General features: G+C 55.7%; 1 protein-coding gene across 1 annotated transcript; it reads right to left on the reverse strand.

Moving 5' to 3' along the window:
* Positions 1-10,224: 10,224 nt before the first annotated feature.
* On the reverse strand, positions 10,225-11,007 carry LOC311197580 (antileukoproteinase-like). The gene is made up of 3 exons (XM_084271355.1): positions 10,931-11,007; positions 10,629-10,790; positions 10,225-10,469 (listed from the first exon to the last, which is right to left on the reverse strand). The coding sequence occupies exons 1-3, from the start codon at positions 10,992-10,994 to the stop codon at positions 10,465-10,467; spliced, it is 231 nt and encodes a 76-aa protein (XP_084127481.1). The 5' UTR covers positions 10,995-11,007; the 3' UTR covers positions 10,225-10,464.
* Positions 11,008-13,951: the final 2,944 nt, after the last annotated feature.

Here is a 13,951-nt window from a genome sequence, read left to right on the forward strand (position 1 = left end):
TGTGAGCTCTGAGAGGGGACTGCTCCGGCTTGGAGGGGTTTGGGCTTCTCCTTCCCCTGCCATCTGCTGTCCCTGTTCCCCTGCCATCAGCAGGCCCTGCACAGCCTTGCCTCTCCCCAGCATGGCAAGGAGGGAGACCAGAGTCATGACAGCAGCATCCTCTGAGCAGCATGAGGGGAGTGGGGACCACTAGCTCTGGGGGGTCCCATCCCCACAACCACCATCTCCCTTCCAGAGCCACAGGGTGTCTGGAGGTGCTGCTGTCAGGGATCGGGGAGAATCTCAGCCTTCCATGCCAGGAGATTCTTCAACCTCCGTCAGGTTTGAGCCTCCCCAAGGCTGCACCGGAGCCCTCGGATGTACCCACAACACCCAGCCTCCCCACAGTAAGGTGACTGTGGCAGGCGTGGGACAGGCTCTTGGTGTATCGTCTGGCTGCAGCCCACTGCTCTGACAGCCTCAAACTCTTTTGGCTTGGAGCTTTACTGACCCCGCTGGGTGCCTAAGCCAGGCAAGATTAATATACTGAGCTTGCTGGAGACTTGGCTTGTGGCTGGGCTCCGAAGCTGTGACCAGAAACATGAGGAAAATCAGAGAGTCTTAACACAGCGGTGACTATTTTTTATGTAGATGACAAACCTCTGGGGAGGGAGCAGGGAGATGCTGCAGTGTAAGGGCAGGCGCTTCAGAGCCATGATTTACTGTCTGGAGGGCTTCACATGCCACTTGCACTGCCTCCATCCTAGCACAACTTGCCACCTCCCCTGTGCAGCATCCACTCCCTCTGCTCTGTCCCTGGCCCAGGTTGTCTCACTGCCCTCCAGAGCCCAGGACACATCCCCAAAATCTAATTCAGCAAAGTCAAGGGCCATTCCCAGGCTCATCATTAATCTGCTGGAGCATCTCAGGTCAGGGCTCCCCATGGGCCAGGCAGCCCTCTCCACACCCTCCCCACGGAGTTAGGAGCCATCACAGGCAGGGCTGCTGCCAGGGGCTGGGCAGCACGGTGTGTGAGGAGATGCTCATAGTGAGGACTTGGTCTGTTCCCTGCCACCTCAACTCGGTGCCAGAGGCAGCCCAGGCACATTTAATTTACTAGTACAGCCAGAGTCACAGCAACTAATCATCACACCTCAGCTCGGCCGGGCAGCGCAGGCCGCGTGCTTCCCCTGCCAGGGGAGGAACCCCTGAAGATGTAAGCACAAATTTCACTGTAATTAATTATTACACTACTGAAGGTAGAGTCAGGCTCATAACCAAACATGCAGCTGAGCCGTTGGCTCTGCACAGGCTCGTGCAGTGCAGGCACTCACCCTGCACTTGGCTTTCCATAGCCACGGCTATGGCTATGGAGGAGGGGGGCATGGTGGCCCCTGAGCCTCGCTGGGCACGGCTGGGCAGGACAGAGCAGGGAGGGCTGCTCCCTGCCCTGGTGCTGCCCTAGGCACTGCACTGCCTTAGTGGCTAGTGATGATGGGAGGGGGCAAGCTGGAAATCGGTCTCTCCAGGAAATTAGGGGGGCAGGATAAAGGGAGAGGCCATTTCCCTGAGACGGTTCATTCTGCAGATCCCATGGCAAGTGCAGGTGGGGGGTTGGCACGGGCCAGAGGAGGGCCAGACAACCTGCCCTGGGGCTCTGTTGTGGATCTGTGCTGGCCAGGGTATGAGAGCTGAAGCAGTTACAGCTAGAGACCAGCAGGGCATGGGCTGGGGTGGGGGAGCAGCTCACCTGTCTCTGGATGCTGTCTTCAGGCTACCTATGGGAGTGTTTGGCTGTGCTGAGGGTGGTGAGAGGGGTCTTCAGATCTCAAGGCCATGAGAGATGCTGAGGGACTTGCTGGCTCCCTTCATCCCACCTCTGCCTTTCTCCCTCCTGTGGGCATCAGCTCTGTGTGGGCAGGACACCTCCATCCAAGGAAGAGGACTTGGAACTGATGGGGCTGCAGCACTGTCAATCCACCCCGCGAGACACAGGGGCAGTGGGGAGTGGGGTGGCTCTGGGGAGCCCCTCGCTGGCACAGGAATCGCTTGCTCCGCCCCAGGCAGGTGTCTTTGCATCAGATCAGGGTTATGTTTGGGATCTGGTGACTCACTGCTGGCCCCAGGAAGGCTGCAGAGCCACAGCAGGGGAGGAACAGGGGTGTCTGATGGCTCCTCAGCCTCCTAATAGATATTCCTTTGCTGCTGCATGGAGAATTGCTGCTGTCACATGCCAGAGCCCAGCTTTTACCGCACCAGCTATGGATTTTTCCTGCCATTCAGTGCTGCCTGTGCTTCCTGTTGCTGCATTTTTGTAGTTTTAGGGGTTTCTTATTAGGATTCATTGAGCAAGCAGCAGAGGAGCAGCCAGGGATGCAGGGGCAGACCCGAGGATGGAGCTCACTGGCTGAGCCAGGCTGGACGGGAGAGGGACGGGAAAAATGCACGTGGAATCCCACACTCCCTTGCCTCCTGCCCATCGCCAGGCTGTGGGCTCCCCTCATGCTTTGATTGATTTATGGGGTCCAGGGTTCACCTTTTAAGGTAGATTCAGGTACCAAGAGTCTCAGAGCAGTGGAAGAAGCATCTGTGTCCCAAGAATTATCTGTGTCCCAAGAAGAATTTGTGTCCCGTTGGTGGACAGCCCGTGCTGGGAGGCAGCGTGGTGTCCAGGTAGAAGCCCTGTGTGCCTGGGTGCTGGAAGGAGCCTCTGGATGACTCCTCAGAGAAACATTATTCCATTTTCAGTGGCTGTAGCACACAGAGACACGAGTCAGTATGTGAGTCCTGAGCCCGGCACTGCGCTGGGGACCAGGGCTAATGCGTAAAGCAGTCGTACATCCCTGAGGATGCTCGGAGCAGCAGCCTGGGCTGCCCTGGGCTCATTAACATGATTGAGCCGCAGGAGCTCCTGAAGCAGAAAAGTATTTGGGCAACAGCCCGTTGGCTGCTTTTGGTGTCCACTTGCCCTGGCTCTGGCCATGCTGGGAGCAGGGCATTTCTCAGATCTCTGGTTTGTGCCTTGAAGGGCCAAAGCCCTGCCTTCGCCTGCCTGGGCAAGAACACGACAGGGCGGTCTGAGATGCTGCGCTGCTTTTGCCCATCTCCCTGATTAATGTGAAACCCAGCCCCATGAATCATTCATGAGGCTTTATTTAGTATAATGATTTCTGACATCCAGTGCCTGGGAATAGCATTTTGGGACAGACCGTTTGCGACCAGCGAACTCCAGAAATAATGAGCTGACGTTTATCCCATCTGAACTGGGAACAGAAGGGGAGGGAGGGGGGCGAAGCAGCCGTGCCTCCTTTGGAGGGAATCACAGGTTGCTCTCTAATTAGCCAAATGTGTAAAAGCTAAATATTGACATAGCTTTGCGGTTCCCTGTGTCTTGCAATCACATTGCATGTTATTAACCTACATAGTTGTCGGGGAAAGGAGCATCTGTGTGCGCCTTGGCACCGGCGGGGCTGGGGAGGCAGGAATTCCCCCATGCAAGGCTGCTGGTGCTAACAGGGAGCCAGCGCTGGGACCCAGAGGAGCTGGGAAATGGCTTCTCTGCCTCAGCTGGGGCTGGGGAGTGGCCAGAGCTGGGCTGGGCTGCCCTATAGCATAAAGACCCCACCCTCCCCTCCTCCAGCACCTTGTTATGGAGGGGTACTGGTTTTAGCTGGGAGGGTTTCCTCTGTGGGTGAGTAGCCCCATTTGGGAGGGGGTAAGTAAGTACCCTGATACCTGTGCTGTCAGATTTAGGAGTGATGGTGAGTTTATGGTGCTGGCCTTGCCTGCAGTGTGTGTGTTGGCTTGAGCCTGTGCTGCAGGTTGGTGTGTGAGTGGGGCTGTTGTGGGGCAGGTGCCTATGGAAGGAGCTCTGCCTGCTGCTCCATGTGAGGAGCAAGAGCTCTGCCAGAGCGGCTGTTGAGATGCCTGGCTGAATGCAGGTGTCAGGCTGTCTGAGGGGCTATGAGTCTGTCCCTGGAGCACTGCTGCCTAACCTTGGGCTCAGCCCCTGCACATGCTGCCATGCCCTGTGGCTGGATGCAGAGGAAAGAGACTTCTGTCTTCTCACTCCCCTTCTGTGTGGGGACAAGGGGCTGTTGCCATGCAGGGATCTCCCCCAGCTACAGGGTGCTGGCAGTGCCTTGGGATTTTTTAGCCTTTTCCCTTGGCTCCCTGGTGCAGGGAAGTCCTGCCAGCATCTGACAGGCTTCCTGGGTTTGCAGCTTCATGCTGCTGTAGCAGTGAGCAGCCTGGTGAGGGTTCCTGTGGGATGAGGGGGAGGATGGAGCCAGGTGGCTCAGCTGAGCAGGGCATGGCTCTGCTGCCTCTTGGCCATCACAGAGAATGTGGCTGCTGCACTGGAATGAAGGATCTTGTCACAAGCTGCTTGTGAGGCTTGGCAGGGTCTCAGGCAGGTGAGGAATTGCAGCAGGCTGCTCTGGCATCCCCGGGGCTGCAGCCCTGTCCTCTGCCAGAGCCCACTGCTCTGGGCTGCCTGCCACAGAGGCTGGGTGTGGGGCACAGCAGGGGTGCCGTGCTGGAGCCAAGCAGAAGGATCTCCCACGCTGACTCTTCAAAGGCTTCCTGGAGCAGCTGCAGCCTCCCTCTGCCAGTCTGGGACCTGGCTCCCCCTCTGCCCTCCCAGTGCAGTGGGAGCTGGTGCCACACAGTACCCCTCACTGCATTTGGGAAGGGTTCTGATGCACCATGGCCAGGCAAGCCAAGGCAGGTTTGTACAGAGTCTCTAGAGCAGGAAAAGGGCCTTGCTGTGTCTTCAGAGAGAAAATGCTGGTGTGAGAGCTCTGGCTCTGGCCACCCTTTCCCTGCAGCTGGAGGCTGGCTTGGTCCAGGTGAGGACCTGAGTTTGTACAAAGAGAGCACAGAGGGATTTCACCCATCTGTTAGCCTTCAGCAGTGTGAGGATGGCTTTCTCTGCAGAGGTGTGTATGTGTTTTTGTTCTAGTGGGGACCAGAAGGGTATTGACTCCTTTTTCTACCTGAATTGCTGCTGCTTCTCTGCAGGGGAGATGGGGACTGACCACGGGCAGAGCTGCTGCTGGGTGGATCTGCTCAGATTTTCCTCCTCTGGATTCAATGGGATTGCTGCAGCCTGCTGGGACTACAGCTTCCCACTCCTGGGCCAGGCAAGTTAAATAACCCTCTCCTCACGAGCTTGCAAAGCTGCAGTAATTCTTATTAGACTGGCTTGAATCATCCTTTGAAAAGGTCTCACATCACTCTGGAGCACCAAACTCTTCTGTATTCAGACCTGGAAGGCCTAGTCTCCTGAGCCAGAGCATAAAATATGCAGGGAGAGGTGCCAAGGAGATATTAAGAGACACTTGGGTGTTCAAGGGGTGTGTGAGACATGACTTGTCCATCTCTGCCCTGTCTGCACCCTGGAGTAGGCCAGAGGGGCTGTCCCTCTGGTACTGGCAGCTCCCAGGGATGAGCAATCCCTTCTGGATCCTGTCCCCTGGGATGTCAGGGAGTGCTGGGTGTTTCCTTGGGACTGGCCTGAGTGGGACTGACCCCCAAACCCTTCTTTTGAGGGAAGATGGAGTAAGGCAGACCTGCTGTGCCACCTGCCCTCTGTGCTGTGGCTGTGACGTGCCACAGTGGATGTTTATAGCCCAAAGCTGGGTCCTTTACCCACATTTCCAGCACCAGACCTGGTGAGCATGTCCCAGCAGAAGGTCCCATGGTGGTAAGCCCCAAGGCAGAGAAAACAGCCCCCTCCATCCCCAGGCTACTCTAGCTCTGGGGAAGCAGATGACAGGGGAAGACCCAGCATGGAAACACCAGCACAGGCTTCGCTGCCTTTCCTGCTGTCTCTTGGCACACACCTAGGATGCAGAGGGGGATTCCTTTCCTTTCCTCCCTGGAGACAAAGGATTTCAGTCAAAGCACACTGTCAGGAGCTTATTGCGATGGGTGATCCTGCCCTGTGTGTGTTTTGAGGCATTGCCCAGCTCCTCCTGGGTGGGTGCTGGCTGCATGGGGGATATGGGTGAGGCTAACCCGTGGTGATGGGAGCTCCCCAGTACAGCTGTGGTGGTGAGCTGGGTGTAGCTGGAAACCCTGTGTGTGGTGGCACAGACCTGTGCTCTGGGAGGGGACAGCAGAGGACTTGTTGATGCAGGGATGTGTGCAGCTGGGGCACTGCCTCAGGGGGGTCTAACTTTTGGTGCTCCTGAACAGAAAGAAGCAGGATGGAGGCAGACCAGATGTCCCCATAGCTTCTCCAGCCCCATAGTCGTCTCCTGCCTGCCTGGGCCAGCATCTAGGTGACAGTGGTGACAAGGGCAAAGCAGGCTCTGTCTCTGGGCAGAAGGAGGGACTTCTCCAGGCCTTCATATGGAGATCTAGAGGCTTCAAGCAGCAGGGATGATGAACCCCTCTTGAGCTGCTGCCCTGCCCTTGTCTGCATGAAGGAACTGCTGCACTGGGCACAGCAGCCATCAGTGCTGGGCTGTGAGCAATACCAGCTGAGAGGCACCCTGTGCCTGCAGCTCTGTGCTTAATCAAACCAATTAGCAATTTAATCTTGTTAACAAACCAAGATAATTGCAGCATTATCAAATTAACCAGCTGTATGGAAATGTCTGCTTAATAGCTGATAATAGCTGGTCCCGATGGAGGAGGCAGAGCTGTGATCTGTGACTAATGATGGGTGGGAGGTGTAATCAGGCTTCTCTGCCCTGGGCCAGCCTGGACCACCTGGGTGTGGGGATGGCTGGGAGCACTGGGGCTCTGCTCCTGTCACCCTGTGGTTTGCATGGCACTGTGTTTGCTGTGCAGAGGGTATATTGGTGTAAGGGGGTTTTTTACCCCTGCCCACAGAACACTGCACTGGTCAGGAGTGATGTCTGATTTTACATGGAATTTGGCTGATGAGTTTCCAGCCTGGTGCTTCAAGCTTCCCCTGGCATTGCTGGAGCTCTCTAGCTATCTCAGCCTTCCCTTGGCTGAGCTAAGCAGGGAGGTGATCTTTTGCCATAGGACTTCCTTCTCAGCCACCAAATGACTTCTGAGCCTTGTCTCTCTCCAGTTCCCCCACGGGGGTGGCTTACCCCAGCAGATGTTCTCCCCAGCCTTGGCCAGGCACCTTCCAGTGTCTGCCTTGGGCCATGTGAGATGTTCATCCCACAGCCAAAGGGTTCTCCCTGCTGTGTTTGTGAGAGGTTTAACGATCTGGCTGCTGTGCATGTGGCTGTGCTCTGGTGCCCAGCAGTGAGGATCATTAGCTCAGCCCTTATGCTGGCACCTTCAGGCAGTGCTGGGCAGGGAGGTGTGATGGCTTGGAGCTGGGCTGTGTCCCACACAAATGCTCCTTTCCCCCTGTTGTCCAGCACACACTAATTTTCCCTCTGTTTTCTCTAGTGTGTGCAGAATGACCAGGCTCCTCTCCCAGTCCGGATGGGTCTGATGTTGGGAAGATGAGTGATGGATATGCAAACCTGGCCTCAGCCCTGGGGCTGGGGGTCTGGCAGGCACTGTTTGCTGGGCATCAGCACAGGCTAGGTGATGCTCTGCCCTTGTCACATGTGGTGGCCATGCCTGGCTCTGCTGCTGCTCTGGGCTGGTCCCTCAGCCTGCATGCTGCACACATGCCCTCTGGCTGGTGTGTCTCAGCATTCCTGGATTTTTAGCCCTGGTACCTGGCTGTACAAAAATGAAAGAGCTCTACACATCTGTGGTTTTGTGCCCTGGTTTGAGGCAATTTTCTTCAACTGAAGTTTCCCCCCCAGCTTGGACTCAGTGAGTGGCTCAGCACCATTTGGGGGTCTTTGTATACCCCCTTCTCTGCCCTCCTGATGTGCTCTGAGAGGGGTACCCCCAGGGATGCTCTGCCTTCTGCATGGCCCTGGGGTCAGTCCTATTCCACAGCCCTGCCCATCTGGGGTTATGCCTGGTGGGAAAATGCTTGTCTCTAATGTCTTAGTGTCTTAGAGTCCCCTAAAATGTCCCTGCGTGTTTCACTCCATCCCACTGCTATTACCCTCTCCTCCTTGGGCTTGTATGCCTCTGGATGGGTTTGCTCCTCTGAGCCTGCCACTAACCACGCTCACAAGCCAGGCTGTTCCATCCTCTTCCCCAGGCAGAAGATCCAGGGTGAAAGCATGGACTTCAGTAAAGCCTTTGACACGGTTTCTCACAGCATTCTGACTGCGAAACTGGCTGCTACTGGCCTTGGCAGGTGGACCCTCAGCTGGGTTACAAACTGGTTGGATGGCCGGGCCCAAAGGGTGGTGGTGAATGGAACCAAATCCAGCTGGAGGCCGGTCACGAGTGGCATCCCCCAGGGCTCAGTCCTGGGGCCAGTTCTGCTCAACACCTTTATCAATGACCTCGATGAAGGGATTGAATGCTCCCTCAGTGAGTTTGCAGATGACACTAAACCAGGAGAAAGTGTTGATCTGCCTGAGGGTAGGGAGGCTCCTCAGAGGGATCTGAACAGACTGGACTGATGGGCTGAGACCAACAGGATGAAGTTTAACATGGCCAAGTGCAGAGTGCTGCACATGGGACACAACAACCCCATGCAGAGCTACAGGCTTGGGGGAGGTTGGCTGGAGAGCTGTCAGGCAGAGAAGGATGTGATAGATGAGCCTTTGTTCAGTAAACTGCATGTACCTTGAAACAGGTCATAACATTCTGATTTTGTAAGAATGATTGTGTAACGTATATTGTAAGTTGCTAACCAAGCATAGAATTGAGTTATAGGTAACTTAGAAGTAGAAACCATGGAAATTGAGTAGCCAATAAATGAGCTTGCTGATAAAGATGGCCAAATATGGGAGAGGGGTCAACTAAGGGACAAGTGAGGAAGAGGAGCAACTTCATCCCGTCGACCACCAGGAGGTAGAAGATGACCCCCTAACAACAACTGGTGTATGTGCAGAAGATCAAGCAGAAGCCTCAGTGAAACAATCAGGACCTGGAACTTAAAGACTATAAAAACCTAAGTTCAGACGGGGACCGTGTGCGCCGTTGGTAGAGCTGAGACTCTCCGGCCACCCGGCGCTGTTTGCTTGTTTGCTGCCTGCTAAATTAATAAAAAACTTTGTAACTGAATTAACTGGTTTCTGACTGGTGATTGGGAAACCCACAATTACAAAGGACCTGGGGGTGTTGCTTGACTGCAGGCTGAATATGAGCCAGCAGTGTGCCTGGGCAGCCAAGAAGGCCAATGGCATCCTGGCTTGTATCAAAAACAGTGTGGCCAGTAGGTCTGGGGAGGTAATTCTGCCCCTGTACTTGGCACTGGTGAGGCCACACCTTGAGTACTGTGTGCAGTTCTGGGCTCCCCACCATAAGAAGGACATTGAGCTCCTTGAGCAAGTGCAGAGAAGGGCAACCAGGCTGGGGAAGGGGCTGGAGGGCAAATCATATGAGGAACGACTGAGGGAGCTGGGGGTGTTCAGCCTGGAGAAGGGGAGGCTGAGGGGAGACCTTATCACCACCTACAACTACCTGAAGGGAGGTTGTAGAGAGGTGGGTGATGGTCCCTTCAGCCAGGTGACAGGAGATAGGACAAGGGGCAATGGCATGAAGCTGGGCCAGGGCAGGGTCAGATTGGATATTAAAAAAAAAAATTTTTTACAGAAAGAGTTGTCAGGGCCTGGAACAGGCTGCCCAGGGAGGGGGTTGAGTCACCAACCCTGGATGTGCTCAAGAAAAGGGTTGATGAGGTACCTAGAGATATGGGTTTAGCATAGGATGGGAATGGTTGTACTCAATCTTCAAAGGTCTCTTCCAACCTTGTGTGAGATTTCATGTGAGATTTCATGTGTGATATTTCTTGTGTGAGACTTCTTGTGTACGATATCATGTGTGAGATAGATTGTGTGAAATTTCTTGTGTGAGATTTCTGGTGTGAGATTTCTTGTGTGAGATATCTTGTGAGATTTCTGGTGTGAGATTTCTTGTGTGAGATATCTTGTGAGATTTCTGGTGTGAGATTTCTTGTGTGAGATTTCATGTGTGAGATTTCATGTGTGATTTCTTGTGTGAGATTTCTTGTGTGAGATTTCTTGTGTGATTTCTTGTGTGAGATTTCATGTGAGATTTCATGTGTGAGATTTCGTGTGTGATTTCATGTGTGAGAGTTCTTGTGTGATTTCTTGTGTGAGATTTCTTGTGTGAGACTTCTTGTGTGATTTCTTGTGTGAGATTTCAGGTGTGAGAGTTCTTGTGAGGAGGAGGCAGGGAAAGGAGTCACACACCACAAGCTTCCCTAGGACATGCTCTTTTATTTGTTAAGGCAGTTTGGGGAAGGTGGGAGTCAAGCAGGTGGCGACTGTCAGCAGGGTGATTCCAGAGCCAAGGTGATCTCTGAGCGTGTGGTGGTGGCTGTCCCCATCCTCCTGGGAGCTGGCATTGGGTGGGACAAGCCTTAGCAAGAGGTGTGGGCAGCTGGCTGCTGTCAGCAGTGGCACAGGGATGCTGAGAAAGCCCTCGGTCTGTCCTGGGAGCAGGAGCTCATGCTGGGGAAAGGAAGAGAAGGCAACAGGTTTTGTCTGGTGCTGAATACCCCCCACGTGTGTGCCCAGTGATCAGCCCGCCAGCACCCAGGAGATCCTGACGGGTGCCTGCCCAGCCCCCAGGAGATGGGTGCGGGGGTGGGGGGGATCCTGAGACCCTACCGTAGGAGGGGCGGAAAGGAGGAGGGCGTGAGAGGCATCTGGTCCCACAGGAGGTCAGGCAGCACTTCTTGGAGGGCGGGCAGGGCCGGCTGGCGGAGCACGCGTGCGGGGGGTTGGGGATCGCGCAGGTGACGCGGACAGGCGGGCAGGACCAGGCGCTGCCTGCAAGGGGGGGGGGGGGGATGTTTGCTCCAGGCTGCTGGTTCACCCCTCCCTCTCATCCCACGCGACCCCTGCAAACACAGCTCCTTCCCAGCCCTGCTGCTTGTCCTGGCTGTCCCTTAGCCCAGGACAGCCCATACCTGTCGGCAGCTCTGTCCAGAGGATGAGCATCCCCACCAAGAGGAGGGCGGCCACCGCCTTCATGCTGCCGTGTCCCTGAGAGGTGCAAGCCTGCAGCGCTGGGGGTTGCTGGCATTTAAACCCTTGGGGCGGGGAGGGGAAGGGGGCTGGGAACATGCCAGTGTTTGGACCTTTCTGCCCTGCTGTTGCGTTGTTTCCCGGAAGCCCTTTGCACAAGACACTGCTCAAAAAGCAGTTATCCCATTGCACAACCGTCCCACGCCGGGGGGCTGAGGGACAAGCCAAGGGGAGATGGTCCAGGGCATCGCCCCCCACCCCACCCCCACCCCCCCCCCCAGGCAGGCTGGAAGCTGTGGAGCTGCTTTCTCCTGTGCATGTATGCTTCTCCAGGAGAAACTGTCACGGTGACCATGCTGTGTTCCCTTCTGGGGGGTCCATGATGTGGGTTCCCCTCTGTGCCTTGCTCCTGTGGGGCACTGCAAACCAATCCTGACCTAGAGCAGTGTGGAACTGCCTGTACCTGCCCAGAGACAGTCTTATGAGGTTTTCTCAGAGGACCCCAGCCCCAAACTCTGCTGGGTCCTGCACCACTGGTGGCATAACTAGTGTGGGGAAAGTAGCTTTGGCTTAGCAAAGGATGAGACTTTCCTAAAGTCTGGGGGGGGTGGTCACCTGAACCCCAGCATCTTGTCTGGGTGGCCACTGCTGTGTGGGAAACAGGTTGGAGGGACGGTGGCTGGCCTCAGCTGGGTGGGAGCTCCATAGCTCTGTACAGCCCATCATCATCCATGGTGTGACTGAGCCCTAACTTGATGGCTGTAGTCCTTGCTTAGAGGGCAGAGATCTCACCAGCCTTTAGATCCCCATCTCCTCCCTCCTGAGGAGCTTGTACCCCTGCTCCAGCCAAAGCTGTTTTCTTTAGGTGCTCTTGGGTAATGGGAAATTACTCCATTTCCCACCAGTGGGTCAATGTCCTCCTTGCCTTGTGTAACAGGTTCCTGGAGCCTTTCCTTGTGTTTTCTGTGGCTGCCAGGGACCCAAGCTGTGCTGGGAAGGGGTGCAGGGAATGCCCTGGGAGGAGAAGGCACCCCAGAGCCAAACACCTTTTGCTCCTGCAAAGGGCAGGCTGGGGCACCCCGTGATTTTGCAACTGGCCAGGGCAAGGAGCAGCAAACACCCAGGCATTGCCCCTGTGTGCTCCACAGAAGCCACCGAGCCCCCTGTCCCTGGAGCACTGGCTTTCCATCCAGCCTGTGGTAAGCATCTTACTGTGCCCTTTCCCACTCACATTAACTGGACAGTGACATCCTGGGTATCTCTTTGATTAGTCTCTGGTTTCCCTAATGACCCTATGGCTGTATTTAGCTCATCATAAAGTCTCTTATTTAATAACTGGGAGAATATTTAGCCAACCCAAATAGACTTTCTGGGCCGTGCACCAACAATTTAGCACTTTTAATGAGAAATACAAGCACCATATTAATTTTAAGCAAACCTGAGGCCCCTCCTGTTCATTCTCCCTCTTCCTCTTTATCAGCCCCTTCTTGGAGAAAAGTTGTTTCTCCTGAGATATCACAATCCACACCATGTGCTGGCGTTCTGGTCCTTTAGGCAGAACTTTGCACATCCTTTACATAGTTTGTTGCTGACCAACCAATATTCATCATGTTCCCCACTTCAAGCTGCTCCTGGAGCTGGAGAGGATGGTGCTATGCCCGGGTCTAGCCAAGGTGGTGCTTGGTGTACCTCCAAGAGACAAGAAATCACCCAGGACCAAGGCTTGGAGTCAGCTGTGGAGGAACTGGGGCAGGGGAAAGTGATCCCTCTGAAGGACTTTTGCCAGTGCTTTATACACCACAAGCCACAGGGAGAAGCTCTAAAACCTGCTCCTATTGCAAAGGCCAATGGAGTAACACGGGCCATGGTGTCTCTGTGCACAGGATGCCTCCTGGCCCTGTGCAGCACCCATTGCCTCAGAATCCTGCAGAGCCATCCCCACCCCCGTCCACACCCTTTTCCATGCCAAGCCCTTTGGGAGCCTCCTCCTGAAGCAGCAGGGGCCGAGCTGTGCCGTGCTGAGGATGCTGCGGGCTGGCGCTGCCATTCCCCAGCCAGGGCAGGGCTGGCTTGGTTTGCCTGGGAATGGCAAAGAGGGAGACCAGCACCCCCGGTCCCCCAGCTTGGGGCTTGACGATGGCCATTAGCGGGGTGCTCAAAGCACCCGAGGGACAGCTTGTGCCCCGCAAAGCATCCCGTGCTCCCCCACCAAGCAATGCAGAGCTTTCAGCCTGACGCCCAGCCCTGGCCATCCCTCCTGGCTCACGGCTGAGGATGCTTCGCTTGCCCCTGCGCCGGCTCCACCGCCTCGAGGTGCGGGGGCCGGGTCTCCCGGAGAATCCTCATTAGCGCCGGTGTCTGGTGCCATCTAGTGAAAAGCCATTGTCGAGGCGCCGCAGGGCTGGGCAGTCCCGGCCCTGCTCCCAGATGCCACTTCACAGCCTGTCCCGGAGATGCTTTCTGGAAAATTCCCCCTCCACTGATGCCCAGCTCCCACTGCTCGTCCCCAGCATCCTCCCCTGTCACACCTCCCCACCCATGCTCTGCCATCCCCAAGGATGCCAGCCTTCCCAGAGCCTCTCTGCTGTCAGCCCAACTGAGGGTTACAAAACCCAAAGTCCCTCAGAGGCCCCTTTTCCCCCTGCAGCTACCAGTCAGTTTTGGTTTTTAGGGAACTGCATGCCAAGCAGGGAAGTCCCAGCCCTCAGCTCTGGGGTTGCAGCACACTGCTGTGGCATGTTGGTCTGTAGCAATAGGATCTGGCTTGGATGGGGTTGGTGACCAACAGCACCTTCCTGACCCACTGCCCACCCTCCCCACCACCCCCACCCCCTGGGCTGCAGGGTGAGTGGGAGGGATATGGGAGTCAAGAGGTGTGCATGGGTGGGATATGGGGCTGGTGGGTCGGCTATGGGAGCTGCAAGGGGTGCACAGGTGGGATAGGGGAGCCAAAAGGGGTGCAT

This window comes from Gallinula chloropus, assembly GCF_964237585.1.
Source record: "Gallinula chloropus genome assembly, chromosome: 16".
In the NCBI taxonomy this organism is placed as follows: Eukaryota; Metazoa; Chordata; class Aves; order Gruiformes; family Rallidae; genus Gallinula; species Gallinula chloropus.

Bases quoted from the DNA above. Each gene is read 5' to 3' on its own strand.
- LOC311197580 (XM_084271355.1), bottom strand. From the start codon at position 10,994: ATGAAGGCGGTGGCCGCCCTCCTCTTGGTGGGGATGCTCATCCTCTGG. The intron at 10,791-10,930 runs GTATGGGCTGTC...CCCCCCTTGCAG, and splicing joins CTGGACAGAGCTGCCGACAG to GCAGCGCCTGGTCCTGCCCG.